This window comes from Podarcis pityusensis (assembly GCF_964106645.2).
Source record: "Podarcis pityusensis genome assembly, chromosome: 15".
Taxonomy (NCBI): Eukaryota; Metazoa; Chordata; class Lepidosauria; order Squamata; family Lacertidae; genus Podarcis; species Podarcis pityusensis.
This window is the reverse complement of record NC_138040.1, coordinates 34,603,453-34,618,727: the sequence shown is the minus strand read 5'-3', so window position 1 is coordinate 34,618,727 and position 15,275 is coordinate 34,603,453. Positions and strand designations below refer to the sequence as shown.

The 15,275-nt window shown below is 44.5% G+C and overlaps 1 protein-coding gene across 2 annotated transcripts in view; it reads right to left on the bottom strand.

The window, feature by feature from the left end:
• Positions 1-1,309: 1,309 nt before the first annotated feature.
• The window catches only part of LOC308463762 (all-trans-retinol 13,14-reductase-like), a 35,541-nt gene continuing 21,575 nt past the window's right edge, over positions 1,310-15,275 (bottom strand). Inside the window, exons 7-11 of one of the 2 annotated variants that reach the window (XM_080982443.1) lie at positions 13,657-13,795; positions 10,657-10,766; positions 9,626-9,792; positions 7,988-8,147; positions 1,310-5,238 (exon numbers count right to left, since the gene is read on the bottom strand). In XM_080982443.1, the coding sequence (XP_080838569.1) occupies positions 5,093-5,238; positions 7,988-8,147; positions 9,626-9,792; positions 10,657-10,766; positions 13,657-13,795 (722 nt within the window). In that variant the 3' untranslated portion in view covers positions 1,310-5,092. The remainder of the gene's footprint in view (positions 5,239-7,987; positions 8,148-9,625; positions 9,793-10,656; positions 10,767-13,656; positions 13,796-15,275) is intronic. The other variant, XM_080982444.1, reaches the window with a different exon arrangement.

Sequence of the window (15,275 nt, the reverse complement as noted above, 5' to 3'; positions counted from 1 at the left end):
AATTCTCTCCCCCACCACAGGAGAGCTCATGATCTTCCTACCCCCCCTAGTGTGTGTGTGTGTGCAATGTGAAAGGTAAAATAGCTGCTATCCTGCTTTGTAGGACTATGCTGTGCTCAGAGTAAAACTACCTGTGTGGAGTGCAAAGGGATTTAACCACCGGCAGCCAGCTTCAATCCTCAATCTGCACTCCAAATCACCCCAGTCTTTTTATGCTGGGTACATCTTTCTACCAGCAGCATGGTCCTTCTGTGTCTCATTTGACACCCATATGCAGTTCCAGACTCTCATTCTATTCCACCTTCCCTTGCTTTTTTTTTTGGTAGGGTATGGTCTAAAGACACACGAAGCCACCATCTTGTTGCACCTAAAGTAGGTCAGAGTCCGGTCAGAGTGCCCTGCCTTGTGTTCATTGCCGGATTTAGGTTCAACGAGGCCCTAAGCTACTGAAGGAATGGGGCCCTTTATATGTCCAGTTGTCCAGTTGTCTAGTTGTCCTTTGTCAACAACAAATTGTTGCTGTTTTTTGCGTTGAATATATGCTATATGGTAATTTATGGACCTAATAGGTGTCTCAAGCCATTTGCACATAACAAAATATGTATTTCATCAAAGTAATTGTTGAACTGAAATACAATTAAGAAGTAGTATATTAACAGTGGATGTGTGTGGCGCTGTGGGTTAAACCACAGAGCCTAGGACTTGCCGATCAGAAGGTCGGTGGTACGAATCCCCGCGACGGGGTGAGCTCCCGTTGCTCGGTCCCTGCACCTGCCCACCTAGCAGTTCGAAAGCACGTCGAAGTGCAAGTAGATAAATAGGTACCGCTCCGGTGGGAAGGTAAACAGCGTTTCCGTGTGCTGCTCTGGTTTGCCAGAAGCGGCTTAGTCATGCTGGCCACATGACTTGGAAGCTGTACGCCGGCTCCCTCGGCCAGTAAAGCGAGATGAGTGCCGCAACCCCAGAGTCGGCCAAGACTGGACCTAATGGTCAGGGGTCCCTTTACCTTTACTATATTAACAGTGAAATACAATTAAGAAGAAGTATATTAATAGTGAAATAATTATTAAGCTCTAACTGTATGTAGGATTTATTGTATTTTTTTATCTTATATTTTGGAAATGTACATCCAGTTTTTTCCCTTTAGATTTTTTGGGGGCCCCCAAGAAAGTGGGGCCCTAAGCTATAGCTTGTTTAGCTTATATGTAAATCTGGCACTGCTTGTGTTCCACGATGGAAGAAAAATGCATTTTTAAAAAGAAAAAGTAGTTCAAAACAATTGCAAGACTGAGACACAGAGCTGGTCCACATGTTATATCTATTTTTCTATAGAAAATACATACTGTAAAACATCAAGTGTATTATTCTACAAAACTAAGAGACAAAACATTTAACACGGTTTTTTGCCAGTGCATCTTGCCCAGTACTGTCCATCTCTGATTGAAAATGGCTTTCTCAAATAGCTGGTGATATGAAAGAATTCTTTCTTTCTAGAGATACCAGGGGGCAAACCTGTAACCTTCTGAAGGCAAAACACATTCCCTATCACTGATCTATGGTCCTGCCTTGTGAGTGATGGCCCCTCTCCACAAAAGGACAGCAAGGGGAAAAAAGTACCGATCTAGTTTTCATAAACCAATGAAACCATAAATCAAAGGGGGGGGGGGAAAATACATTTCTATATAAATACATATATCGGGCACCATGTACATTTCCATAAAAGTCTGACATGCATATTCTCTACCTAAACTAACATACAAATTGCATTGACTTTGCCATTGACATCATCTGCCCCAGTTTCTCAAGTCATTTGCTCTTTATGATCAGCAACAGAATTCTTGGTTATGTGCAAGTTATTTTTACAGCCCTGAACATAGATGATGGGCACCTTCCAGCTAAACAGATGTGCTAGTGAGAGGACTTCTGATTGTGCAAAGGAACTTCCCTCTGCATCCTTAGCTCTAGCAAAACTGACCAAAAGGAAAGGATGTTAAATGATAAAAGGACAGAAATCACAATACAATTTCCCCACTGGAAAGTGGCTGAGTCATAAGGGTCAGCGGCCAAGCAGACTTCGCTGTCAGGTGACTGAGCTGTCAGTTGTGGGAAAAGGTGGAAACGTTTTCCAGTCAGGAAAATCAAAATTTAGTCCAATTACCAGTGGAATATGTTTGCTGGAGGATGTTTCTTTCTTCGTGTTCATCGATAACTAAATAAGGATGTCTACTTGCATGAGAATTGATGCTTTTGAATTATGGTGCTGGAGGAGACTCTTGAGAGTCCCATGGACTGCAAGAAGATCAAACCTCTCCATTCTTAAGGAAATCAGCCCTGAGTGCTCACTGGAAGGACAGATCCTGAAGCTCCAATACTTTGGCCACCTCATGAGAAGAGAAGACTCCCTGGAAAAGCCCCTGATGTTGGGAAAGATTTGAGGGCACAAGGAGAAGGGGACGACAGAGGACAAGATGGTTGCACAGTGTTCTCGAAGTTACCAGCATGTGTTTGACCAAACTGCAGGAGACAGTGGTTCATGGGGTCATGAAGAGTCAGACACAACTAAATGACTCAACAACAACAGCTTGCATGAGATTTGGTCAAAATTCCAGGGCGTAATTGGGCTTTTGCACTCATGTCATCCAGGGATGTGCTCATTATGCACACCTGCTTTTGTGGAAAATTCCCCATACAATGCCTGAGAGAGAGAAGGGCATTTGGTGAGAACCACAACAAGGGCTTCCCTTGGTGGGAGGACACTTGGCTTGAATTCTTACAGCTTTATCCGATTCCTTTGCTATAGTGCTGTACTCAGTGCTCAGAGAAAAGCTAAAACAAACACATAATTTTGCATATTCAGTGTTTCAGCTGAACCAAGCTTGCTGGCAACAGGCATGGGGCTGGCTGCTGTGGGAAACAATGCTGAAAAGCAGGACTTCCCTTGCATTCTTAAGCAGAGGAACACATAGATGGTACCTTGGTTCTCAAACGCCTTGGTACTCAAAACAACTTGGAACCCAAACATTGCAAACCCGGAAGTAAGTGATCCGGTTTGCGAACTTTTTTTGGAAGCCGAACGTGCTCCGTTTTGAGTGTTACGCTTCCAATTTGAGTGCCACACTTCCGTTTTGAGTGTTATGCTTATGTCTGTCTGTTTCTGCTATTTATTTTGAGTTTCTGTTTTTGCAACTCTCTTTTTTGTTTTTGTGACTGTGTGGAACCCAGTTCAGCTACAGAATTCATTGTGTGACTGCAGTACATTGTTTATTGCTTTCATTTTATGGATCAATGGTCTCATTATAGTAAAATTCATGTCAAATTGCTGTTTTAGGGGTTGTTTTTAAAAGGCTGGAACGGATTAATCCATTTTGCATTACTTTCTATGGGAAAGCGCGCCTTGGTTTTGGAACGCTTTGGTTTTGGAACGGACTTACGGAACAGATTAAGTTTGAGAACCAAGGTACCACTGTATTTGAGTTTAAATTTTCACTTTTCTCGCACAACCCTCTATCCCAAAGCTTAAAAATTGGTGTTTTGTGAGCAGATGGCAACTGCAAGTGGAACAGAACATTTGTACCCACCCTAATTTTAAAAAATAACAAGGTGTTGGGGCGGGGAGAGAGGAAGGAGAGAGGAAACAAAATGCTGTGCTTCATCTCTGCCTGAACACAGCTCTACATTTTCAGGCCCTTACATGTTTACACTGTGCAGTGCCCCAGGCGCTTTATCCCCTCATAGAAGCAAGTGCACTGAAGCCACCCATTCTTCTCTGTTAAGCCTGTTTATTTTCCTCACGTTGTCATATGTCCACGACATGAAAAAGTGTGAACATGAACCAGATGGAACATGGAGAGAGTTGCATCTACTTCCACTTCCATGTGGCAGCTGTGAATGCGGATATTTCTGCAATTGTGGAAACTTCTGCAATTGGTTTACATTTCTATCACCTGTTTTGTATTAACCTTTTCTCTAGGCTTGTTTCTCTACAAGTGATCTAACCTATATTGCTCCCATAAGTAGCATAGAATGCATCAGTACCATTTTGTAAGAGCGCTGCACCCTGGTCTTTAGCACCATGAACATACGAAGCTGCCTTAAAAACAAGTCAGATGTATTGGTCCAGCTGCTCTGACCAAGTAGCAGCAGCATCCTAGGGTCTTAAGAAAATGCTTTTCTTGCTCCCTGAGATCCTTTAACTGAGGATGCCAATAACTCAACCTGGAACCCGCTGCATCTAAAACATGCTTTCTACCACTGCGTTATGGTACTTGATAGGGAAACCCTTCCTTGTAGAGAAAGGGCAATTCAGGTCTACATCACCTGGGACAACAAATTCTCAGACAGTCACCCAAAATATAGGGAATGGTGCCTCTAGCACAGCCTTTCTCAGCCTGTGGGTCCTCAGATGTTGTTGAACTATGAACCGCTGCTCTAGTAGCTTCAGCAATTCTCCTTGGCATTAAAGCCCATGTACCTGCCAGTGCCACCCCAATTAGGGTACCACGGTACCACTAAGATGCTTAAAACCGACCCATGAGGGCTTGGAAGGTAGAGAAGAAGAAGAAGAAGAAGAAGAAGAAGAAGAAGAAGAAGAAGAAGAAGAAGAAGAAGAGGAGGAGTTTGGATTTGATATCCCGCTTTATCACTACCTGAAGGAGTCTCAAAGCGGCTAACAATCTCCTTTCCCTTCCTCCCCCACAACAAACACTCTGTGAGGTGAGTGAGGCTGAGAGACTTCAGAGAAGTGTGACTGGCCCAAGGTCACCCAGCAGCTGCATGTGGAGGAGCGGAGACGCGAACCCGGTTCCCCGGATAACGAGACTACCGCTCTTAACCACTACACCACACTGGCTCTCGGAGTCCTTATTTCTGCCACAACAAAGCTATCAGAATGGCTTAATGGACCTACATACTAAACTGCAACCTGTTCCACAGCGACACTCATGAACCGGAACTTTCTGCAATAATGAACCAAGGTATATGGCTAGTTTTGGTCCCTGCTGACATCCCCTGGAGGGGAAACGGAGAAACCAGGTAGCAGGTAGTCTACATAGCAGGAGGAGCAAATTTTCTTTCTGAGGTGGAGGTTGAAGGCTCAGTTTTTCTTCATGGCACTGTTGGCTTTGATTTTTCCATATAACCACATGATGTCGATGTAGAGATTACGCTTCAGGACAGCAGAAGCACAGACAATGGCTCCGTGAAGTGCTCCTGGAAAGCCACCAACAAAGACATCCTGACCTGGCAGGGAAAAACAAAAGACAAGGAGGAGTCATAGAATTGTAGAGTTGGGAGGGACCATGAGGGTGATCTAGTCCAACCCCCTGCAATGCAGGAATCTTTTGCCCAACGTGGGGCTCTAACCCACAACCCTGAGATTAAGAGTCTCATGCTCTACGGACAGAGAGCATGGGCACACAGTCATACCTCGGGTTAAAGTAGCTTCAAGTTAAGTATTTTTGGGTTGCGCTCCGCGGTGACCCAGAAGTAACGGAGCGTGTTACTTCCGGGTTTCGCCGCTCGTGCATGCGCAGACGCTCAAATGGACATCACACGCATGCGCGGAAGCGGTGAAACGTGACACACGCAGACGTGCAGTTGCGTGTTACGTTTACTTCAGGATGTGAACGGGGCTCCAGAACGGATCCCATTCGTATCCAGACGTACCACTGTAATTGCCTCTTATCAGTCTTTACTCTTGTCTATCTTTCTCCTCATCACCACCCCTCTTGTCAATAGCCAGGAATGATGTTTGGGAGAGCACCTCAGTACTCCAAAGTGCTGCTGAGTTATATTATGCAGAAGGTCACTTGCAGAAACCCCTTAAGGCACCTGTGTAGCCGGTAGGAAAAGCTAAGAAAGGGACACACAGAAAGATCAGGCATCTTTAAAAAGAAACCCAGACACCCCAAGACCTAGTTCATTCTATTTTTCTAATCGAGTTTAATGTTAGAACAAGATCTAACCTTTGGGGGTGGCTGCCTGCTATTCCAGGGACTAGGGTGAAATTGTCCCTCCAGACTGAAAGCGTCTCCAAACTTTACAAGAGGGGTTTTAAAAATTGTACTCATGGGGGGGGGGAGTAATCAATGCATTAGATAAAGTTATAAAGCTGTAACTCTCAAGGTCCCCTGCACTGTAAGTATGAGATATTGACAGTCTGAATCTAAGAAAACAAAGTTGGCTTAACCTCTAAACTAGGTGGCACAGGTGTCAATGGCACTAGCCTGTATCAATATCTTTCAGGATGCGAACACAGCAAACCTGGAAGTATTTTTCTGGGTTTCGCCCCGCACGCATGTGCAGAAGCATTCTACGCGCCACGTGTATGCGCAGAAGCGGCACCTCCGGTTGTGAATTCCTTGGGATGCAGCCGGATCTCCAGAACGGATCCCGTTCGCAACCAGAGGTACCACTGTATACAGATGGCATCGCTACATCTGCAATCATAGAGGAAAGCTACTTGCTTTAAACTCACCAAAGTACTTTTGCTGTGAAGCAAGGACACTGTGAAGCAAGCATACACTGTTTCTACAAAGAAGCAATGGCTTTGGGTACATTATAGATCAGGGGTGGGGGAATTGGATCAAGCCTGGTGGCTGCATCCATAGCTTTCCCACTCTATGTGGGCCACTTTGATAGGTAGGTCAGGCACCAGGTACCAGGTGATTCACATTTAGAGAAATTAAGTTCAGCCCCTACTGCAAGCCCCTCTCTGCACCAGGGTTTGGCTGAACTCAATATTTCTGACTGGCAGCTCCTGAGCAAAACAAATCCCACAGGCACTTTAAGGCTCCCAGTAGTTCCTTTGCAGTTGCATCTTTACTTGGTCCTTCCCTCATTCACATCATGTCATGTGTGGAGCAAGTGGGTGTGGCTTAGGGGAAACGGTCAACAATATCTGCTTGGGTTAATTCCCATTCTTCCTTTCCCAGTTCATTCACTCATCTGCACCTCTAGGGCAAAAAGGCTGGAGGAAGTGAATGCCCCCAATGTAGTTTTTGTTCCTAAGCTCCAATTAGAGTAGACCTCCCCCTCTCCTGGGAGCCAGACCACACATCAATGAAAACACATGACACATAATTGGGATTAAAATGGACACTACTTTTATTAATTTCAGATGTAGGAAAATCTTGGCTTAGGCATTGGGCGTGTATCCCTCTCAGCCCTCCGGTGGGGGTCTGAGGCAAGACAGGGTTAGTCATGGTGACACTGCGAAATGTGTGTTTACACAGCTGGCCCCCATTCCAAGTTGCTGATGGGAGTTCTGTGACCTAACACCCATGGCCATAGACTCCCCTCACTATCCCCTTTAATGGGGACCCTGTTATCACTGCCACAGGAGGGGTGCATCACCACAACACCCCATTTATTATTGGATGATGGACTAAAGGATTCTGCCCAAGGTCTAAAACCACCACCCAAGACCGCGAACTTGTGATCTCACCACCAAGACTAACTACAACTGAAACCACAAAATCAGATGGCCGCCAACCAGTCCTGAAGGCCCTGCTTCACAGCCCACAACCAATGTTAATTCCCCAGCCAGTCAGGTGTACTGCCTAAGGAGCAGACTGGGGCGAAGTCTGTGCTCGCCCGGTCCGCACCTCTAGCTCCCCCACTGGCCTGCCGCGGATTGGCCGATTTAAAGCACCTGGGTTTGGTGGGAACCCAGAAGCCCCTGCGGCAAGCCCAGGGGACGGAGCAACAGCACAGCTCTCCGTCATGGCTCCAAGATGGCGGGGCTGTGTGCCAGGCCACAAATGTCGCCCACTGTCAGGACCCGGTGAGTGGCCATTAATGAGCCTAGGTTAACCCTGCCCATCAATGGGCCTACTCTGAGTAGACAACCCTTATTTTCCAAAGTCAAGACTAGTGCAGAAACACCATCTATTCTATGCACTCGGGATGGGACAGGCTAAAGAAGTTAAATAAGCCTAACGGTGAAGGGGTTGTGGCAGGCTGGAATTGGTAAGGAAGTAGCATTTACCTGTTAGGTAGAGGTTTGGGACAGGGGTCTGAGGGCGTATTGTGGCCATGACTTCCACCTGGAGGCGGGAGATGCTGTGCTCTGCACCATACATCTCTCCTTGGACAGAAGCTATGTAGTGCTTATTGGTGAGAGGAGTTCCCGCAGAGACATACTCAATCTGTTCAGAGAAAGAGACAGATCAAAATGGTTCCTTGTTATTTATTCAGTAGGATCAGGGGAAACCTTTAAAAGGGTTTAAGATAGCACAGGGAAGACAGGGAGTATGCTCAGTGGGATCGCTGCCTGTCTGTTGGGAAGGGGTTAAGTGGAATAAAATAAAGAATATCATCAAAACCAGCATGGCTGGCTGGTGCTCTGAATGGGAACTTTCCACACTGCAACGTTTTGCTCCAAGTCCATCTTGACTTTTGCAATCTTCTTGCTGCTACAGTATTTTAAACTTGGTCGAGATGTTCTGGTCCCAAACTGTTCACAGTTTGGGGCCAGAACATCTCGGGAACTGTACCATCTCCTTAAGAAACCCTGGGGCTTTAAATTAAGAAGGGAAATGGAAACAGAGAGAGCGAAAGCAACAGATAGACAGAAAGTATAATGAATAGTAGAAGGCAGGCCTTGCTTCCAAGAGACTAACAAAAGGACAGAGACACTCATCCTGAGCCCTAGCTGATCTTATGAGCTTGCTGAATAAGCTATCAGTAATGTCTCTAACCTCAGCTGACCTCAAAAGGATGGGAGCAGCACTATCCTTAGGCTATGCCAAATCCAGGACTTTATGTGTGTAGCAGGAACCCCCCACCCCAATCATTCAGTTTGTACAAACTTCACACACTCACACTCACACACTACATATGCCACACTTCTGTTATAAATTCATAGAAAAATCAACCATATATCGGATTTGCACTGTTCCATTTTTATTTTCCTCCATATGACAAGGACTATCAAAGGGGGGTGGCTTGGTTCTGGTCAGCCATAATCCCTTCACCATCCCAGCACATCCACAGGAGCCCTGCCCAGTTGCTATGCCAACCCTGATGGTCCTAGACAGAAGACCATCAAGATCACAAAGAACTTGCATATGGGAGTGGATTCAGCATGGACTGAAACAAAGGACAATGATCAGATCTTCCCTCTGGGGGCAGGAAACTGCCAACTCCCCTTTGTCTCCTGGAAGTGACTCATGGGCAGGGGGGAAGGAGGAACCAGCCAGGTGACAGGACACTCAGGTTACCACCTCAACCCCTCCTTTCTGTAATGTATGCATGATGTCAACCCCTCCTTTCTGTAATGTATGCATGATGTTTCTGGGGGTGGGCTTGATCTACAGGGTGGGAATTTCAAAAGTTTTTATAAGGTCTTGCACACCATCTTTCTGGGTCTTTTCCTCTCTCCTGCAAGTGAGGGGAACACCCTGTTGCAACAGTTCAATAAAGGCCAAGCCTACAGGCTGCTGTTTTGCTCCAAGTTATCCTGGTTGGTGTCTTTGTTTTGTCCAAGGGAGCCCTCGGATTTTTCCGGTAACATGTGCAAACAATTTTTAAAACACCATGCTAGAAATTATTTAAAGAGAGCTGAAAAGCTCCTTCTTTGCTGCTGTTTGCACAACTGATGGTGCAAGACAAGGAGTGCCCTTACCTTATCTTTTATTTGAGGGTAAAATTTCAGAACCGTTTCCATTATGTTGTCCACAAAACAGTTTTTGAAGGCCTCATACTCCGCTCCCCTCTTAGTAACCTTTTCCTCCTTCCATTCCTCAAACCATTCATATTTTGCAACTGCCAGGACAATTAGAGTGGACTTGCCTATAATGAAAAGGGCACAAAGCGTTTCATTAGTGATGTGGTTGCCACAAAGGGACATCTTACCACCCCAGATTATTGCAGAAGATTTGTCAGGTGTCGAGGGCGCACATTTCACAAACCTGGGCATTCTATGACGCCTCATCTCATACAACCATCAGCACTCTAGGGCCTTTGGCCAGCGACCCAAGCTGTATTGACCTGAATACTGTCAGCTGGCCTGAAATTGGCTATCTGACGTTGCAGCCCAATGGAGAGGCATATAAAGTTCTTCCTCCTAGTCTGGTTTGGCTATCTGAACAAACTGTATTGTCCTCACTCAGTGGCCCAACTGTTCAGTCTGGTATCTGGCCTCTGTGACGATGACATCTTGTTTCCCTGATCTGGTATACCAGCCCATTCATGATCACGTCTCAAGCCCATCACCCTACATCAAATCCAAACCCTTTAACAAAGTGAGTCATGGGCCCAGCATGAATCTGGATCCTAAGATTCACTATCCTTTAGATTGCTCTCTGGGTTTCCAAGATTCTGTCATCTATGGTAGTTCGGGGTAGTGGTAGGGTGTCAAGGGAAGAGAACTCCCCCCCCCACTGGGGATCATCTATTGGGGGCAGTGGGTGAGTTCTTAACCAAGTGGTGGGCAGGACCACAAGCCAAAGCAGGTGGGGACCCTTTTTCTCTTTTCCTTCCCTCCTCCTTTCATTCCAGGCTATTCCAGAATTCCAGGCTAAGATTTGCACATAGATTTAGGGCAACAGGTTGCCCAACTCTGGGCTACAAAGCCCCCCCTGCTGGCTCTTCTCCATTTCCTCCCACCCCTTAAGAAACACGATGTTGCATTGCTGGTTCAAACAACACCCATACCTGGGTATCTCTTCTCCCAGAGGGGGTCCTTAGCCGATGGAGAACCAATGTATAGCAAGGGGATATTCTCTGGAGCGGTTTCTCTTGAACAATTAAAGTAACGAACGAACCTATCAAGAAAGAAGACTTACTCTGAACTTTGACTTCATAATGTGTACAAATTATCAAACTATACTATTAATGCTGGAGACGGGGAAAAGCTTGAGAGAGTTGAAAGTGTCTACAATTTCTGCGGCTTATAACTTTTTGGCTGGCCTAAATTTTTAAGCCTTCTCTCCAGTCTCCCACAAGGGAAAGCCGGGTGGGGGCAGTGTACACTGTTGTATAATAATAATAATAATAATAATAATAATAATAATTTATTTATACCCCGCCCACCTGGCTGAGTTTCCCCAGCCACTCTGGGCAGCTCCCAATCAAGTGTTAAAAAACAGTACAGCATTAAATATTAAAAACTTCCCTGAACAGGGCTGCCTTCAGGTGTCTTTTAAAGATAGGATAGCTGCTTATTTCTTTCACATCTGAAGGGAGGGCGTTCCACAGGGTGGGCGCCACTACCGAGAAGGCCCTCTGCCTGGTTCCCTGTAACCTCACTTCTCGCAATGAGGGAACCGCCAGAAGGCCATCAGCGCTGGATCTCAGTGTCCGGGCTGAATGATGGGGGTGGAGACGCTCCTTCAGGTATACAGGACCGAGGCTGGTTAGGGCTTTAAAGGTCAGCACCAACACTTTGAATTGTGCTCGGAAACGTACTGGGAGCCAATGCAGATCTCTCAGAATGCCTTTGGGAAAAAGCATGCTGTGCTGCGATGAAAGCTACATTCCTTTGGAGTGTAAGCATAGAAAAAACAAAACTGTACCAGGCTCCAGGAGGAAACATGTCAGAGCACTTCTGCTTACCAATTCAGATATACCATTTTCACAGCCAGTTAAAAATAAATAAAAAATGTGTTGAACCAGGAGAAAGTTTTGAAAATTCAGTTCAGATCCACCCAGTCCAAATACAGTCAAGAGAATTAGAATTTAGAGTGCCAGAGTTTAGTTCTGCATCTCCATAAAGGCCCACTCCATAAAGCCATTGTGCAAGATCATTTCAGGTGCTTTTTCTACAGACAAGAACAAAGACAAGGAGCTATGGACAGAGTAGCCAAGGGAGCTAAAATGTGGCTGCTAAGTGAACGTTATTGATCAACTACTGGCAAGTATCTAATTTGCATTTGTATACAGTTATGAGTTGTATATATGAACAAATAAAATAACACTCTCAAAGGCAGCTTTCACAAATGATGGCAAACCATAATGCCAAGGCTGTTCTTGGCTGACCAATCCTGCTGGTCTGAGGGAAGGAGTGAAGCATGATGGATCTCCACATTAATGGCAAACAAACAACTAGCTATGATTTGTCATGATATGCAAAGTGAGCCAGTTAAACTGACATTACCTCCTCCCCAAGAAGTCGAGATAGGGTACAAACAAGCAAGTTTGTAGAAAAATGGTCCTGGTTTATAAATTCTGGGAATGAGACACTTCATAAGATTTGGCTATCTGTTTAGCGTGATTCGGCAATTCTAGTATTATTATTTGGAAACTGAAACTTGATATTGTATCATTAATTTTAGTGCTATTATCATTTATAATCATGCTATTTATTTTATATTATTACCTCCTAGAACAGGCATCCCCAAACTTGGCCCTCCAGATGTTTTGGGACTACAACTCCCCTCATCCCTAGCTAACAGGACCAGTGGTCAGGGATGATGGGAATTGTAGTTCCAAAACATCTGGAGGGCAGAGTTTGGGGATGTCTGTCCTAGAAGATTTAAGGCTCTCAGTACTTTAACCTTAAATTCATATAATTTTGCAAAACCTATGTTAGCCAGCAGTGTGTGGGGGTGGAAAATCAGAGATGAGAAGACCCTTCCTAGATTTTTTTTAAAAGTCCCTCTAGTCCTGCTTTCTGTTTCCCATGGTGGCAGTCAGATACCTCCCAAAAACCAACCAGCAAGGCATGAAGGCAACAGATCTCACTTGCTGTTGCCCTCAAGCAACTGGTATTCACTGCTATAATACCTCTGAAGATGGCGGCTCCCTTTAGCTGCAACAGCCAAAAGCCACTTAGAGGTTATTGAAAAAGATCTATCAGAAAAAACGACCTTCTAAAAAGTTAGCGGCCACACCACCACATTGTTGCCTGATTAATTCCATAGTTTAGCTATCCAATAAATGAAGAAGCATTTTCTTTTGTCTCCTGCTAATCGATTCAACTGGGTGACGGACAGAGCTGTTCCGCCTGGCCTTTGCATTGGACTTGGTCTGACCCTTATGTTTTCCCTCCCCTTATGGTCTTGATTTATCGGCTATTTTTAAAATGGGGCTACGTTTTAAATTGCATTTTAACCTGTATTTTAAATTGGGTTTCCCCTCCCTCGCTTTCCCCCTTATTATGTTTTTACTGTGATTTTATTGGTGTTAGCCGCCCTGAGCCCGGCTCTGGCCAGGGAGGGCGGGGTATAAATAAAATTTATTATTATTATTATTATTATTAGTCCACTGACAGACTTCTCTCACTACCTACCCCTCCTTGGGTCACTTTATTCCTTTGCCCCCCCCAAATAAAAAGTCCCCAAATGTTCATTTCCTCATTAGGAAACTCCTAGGTCATTTTGATTTCATGCAGTGCTTTTTTTCCTGGAGGGACGCAGAGGTACGCATACCCCTAAACATTTTGTGATTCTAAGTTTGGCCTCATTGAGGGGCAGCATTTCAATATGAGGAAAATGAGAGTACCCCTAAACATTTTTTTAAAAGAAAAAAAGCACTGGTTTCATGCATACTGAAGGATGAGCCAAGGGTGATGCCATCTTGGATATAACTTCTACAATTTCGGCTATATGACCCAAAAGTTGAGAGAAGGTTCTCTTCACTCCATATCGCTGTGGTCAAATAAATTTCAAATTTCCCCTAACTCTTAGCTGGTTCAGTAGCAAAGTTACACCTTACGCTTCACTGAAGTCGCTGTGTCGGTAGATGTAGTAGTTCTTAGCTTCAAATCCCAGTTCTTCCTTGGAACCTTTGAGTCCGATGAAGAGGCTGATTCCTGCTATGCCATGATTCATCATGGAGAGCTGGTTCTGAACACCTGCCCAAAGACCAACAGAGGGAAGTAAAATGGGGGAAGACGAGGCAGGTAAGCTCTAGAAGTAAAATTATGAATCAAAACAGCACCATCCGTTGGCCCAGAAATGGAAGCAAGAAGAAATCCCGACGAAAGAAGAATGGCAGACAAAATTAATGGGCTATGCAGAATTGGACAAAATGACAGGAAGAATTCGAAACCTGCTGGAACAGAGATTTACAGAAGATTGGAAGAAATAGATGAACTATTTGAAGAGCAATTGTAACCAACAAATTACGCTAGTAGGACTATAAGAGGTTTTGTAAGGAGAAATATATGAAACATTACAAAGAATAGAGATATTGGTTGTGAGTTTTAAATGTAATAAGGAAAGTAAGAAATGTATACTAAGAGATTAGATTGGAAAATTTTCAGACAGGATTGATGGAAGTCAAAAAATTGTATAAGATGTAAAAGTATGTTTAATTATTGTTGAAAATGGTATGTTAAAAAACTAATAAAAATTGATAAAAAAAAAACAAAACAAAACAAAACAGCACCATCTGGCATCTTAGACTGGGAAATTGGAGCAAAAGCAACTTTTTAAAGCTAACCTCCCTCCCTCATGGACCCCCCCAAAAAAGGTGCACCTTGTTGGATTTAATGTGCGCACTTATGTGCTAAGCTTTTATAGCTTTGAAAGTCGAGCTTTCCAACCAATAGGTAGAGGAACTCCTGGAACTGAGCCCAGAAGCATATGGGGTATATCTGAATGAATTTAGTCATACACATTCAAGGTAATATAAGTTGCCTTTCTAGAGTAATTTGTTGCACAAGATATTGGTCCTAAGCAACAGCTGCTATGACCCATTCATCCCCATCTCTTTCCTTCCTTCTTCTCTTACACCTCCTTAACTTAACTGGACTGTGAGTTTTTAGGAATCAAATAGCTAACAACTTGAATTTATTTCTATAGGTCTTGATGGTTAAAAATTGCTTCAGTCTGTTTGTGCTGAGGTGATTTCCTAAACCAAACAAGCAACAACACGACGAGATTTTTCTCCTCTGGATAATTGTGTACCACCCACAGAGCTGACATTTTTTATATTGTACGATCACTTTTTTCCCATCAACTACTGATTAAAGAGAAGTCTGGCAGCTTGAGAAAGAAGTCAGGATAGAGAGGAAATGGGATACTTCACTCATCAGATGTAGTTGCTTAGCGATCTTGAAATGGCTCTTTGTGAAGCCAGAGGGACGGAGTCAATGCAATGTTATTCACTCACAGAGAAATTGCTATAAGCACATTGTATTCATCAGAAATTAAGCACTGGCTTTGCTTATTACCGCAAAACAACAAGACAGAGGTGTACAAGGGATTTGCATATTCACTTTTGTTTCTGGGTAACCACAGAGCCTAGGACTTGCCGATCAGAAGGTCGGTGGTTCGAACACCCGCGACGGGGTGAGCTCCCGTTGCTCGGTCCCTGCTCCTGCCAACCTA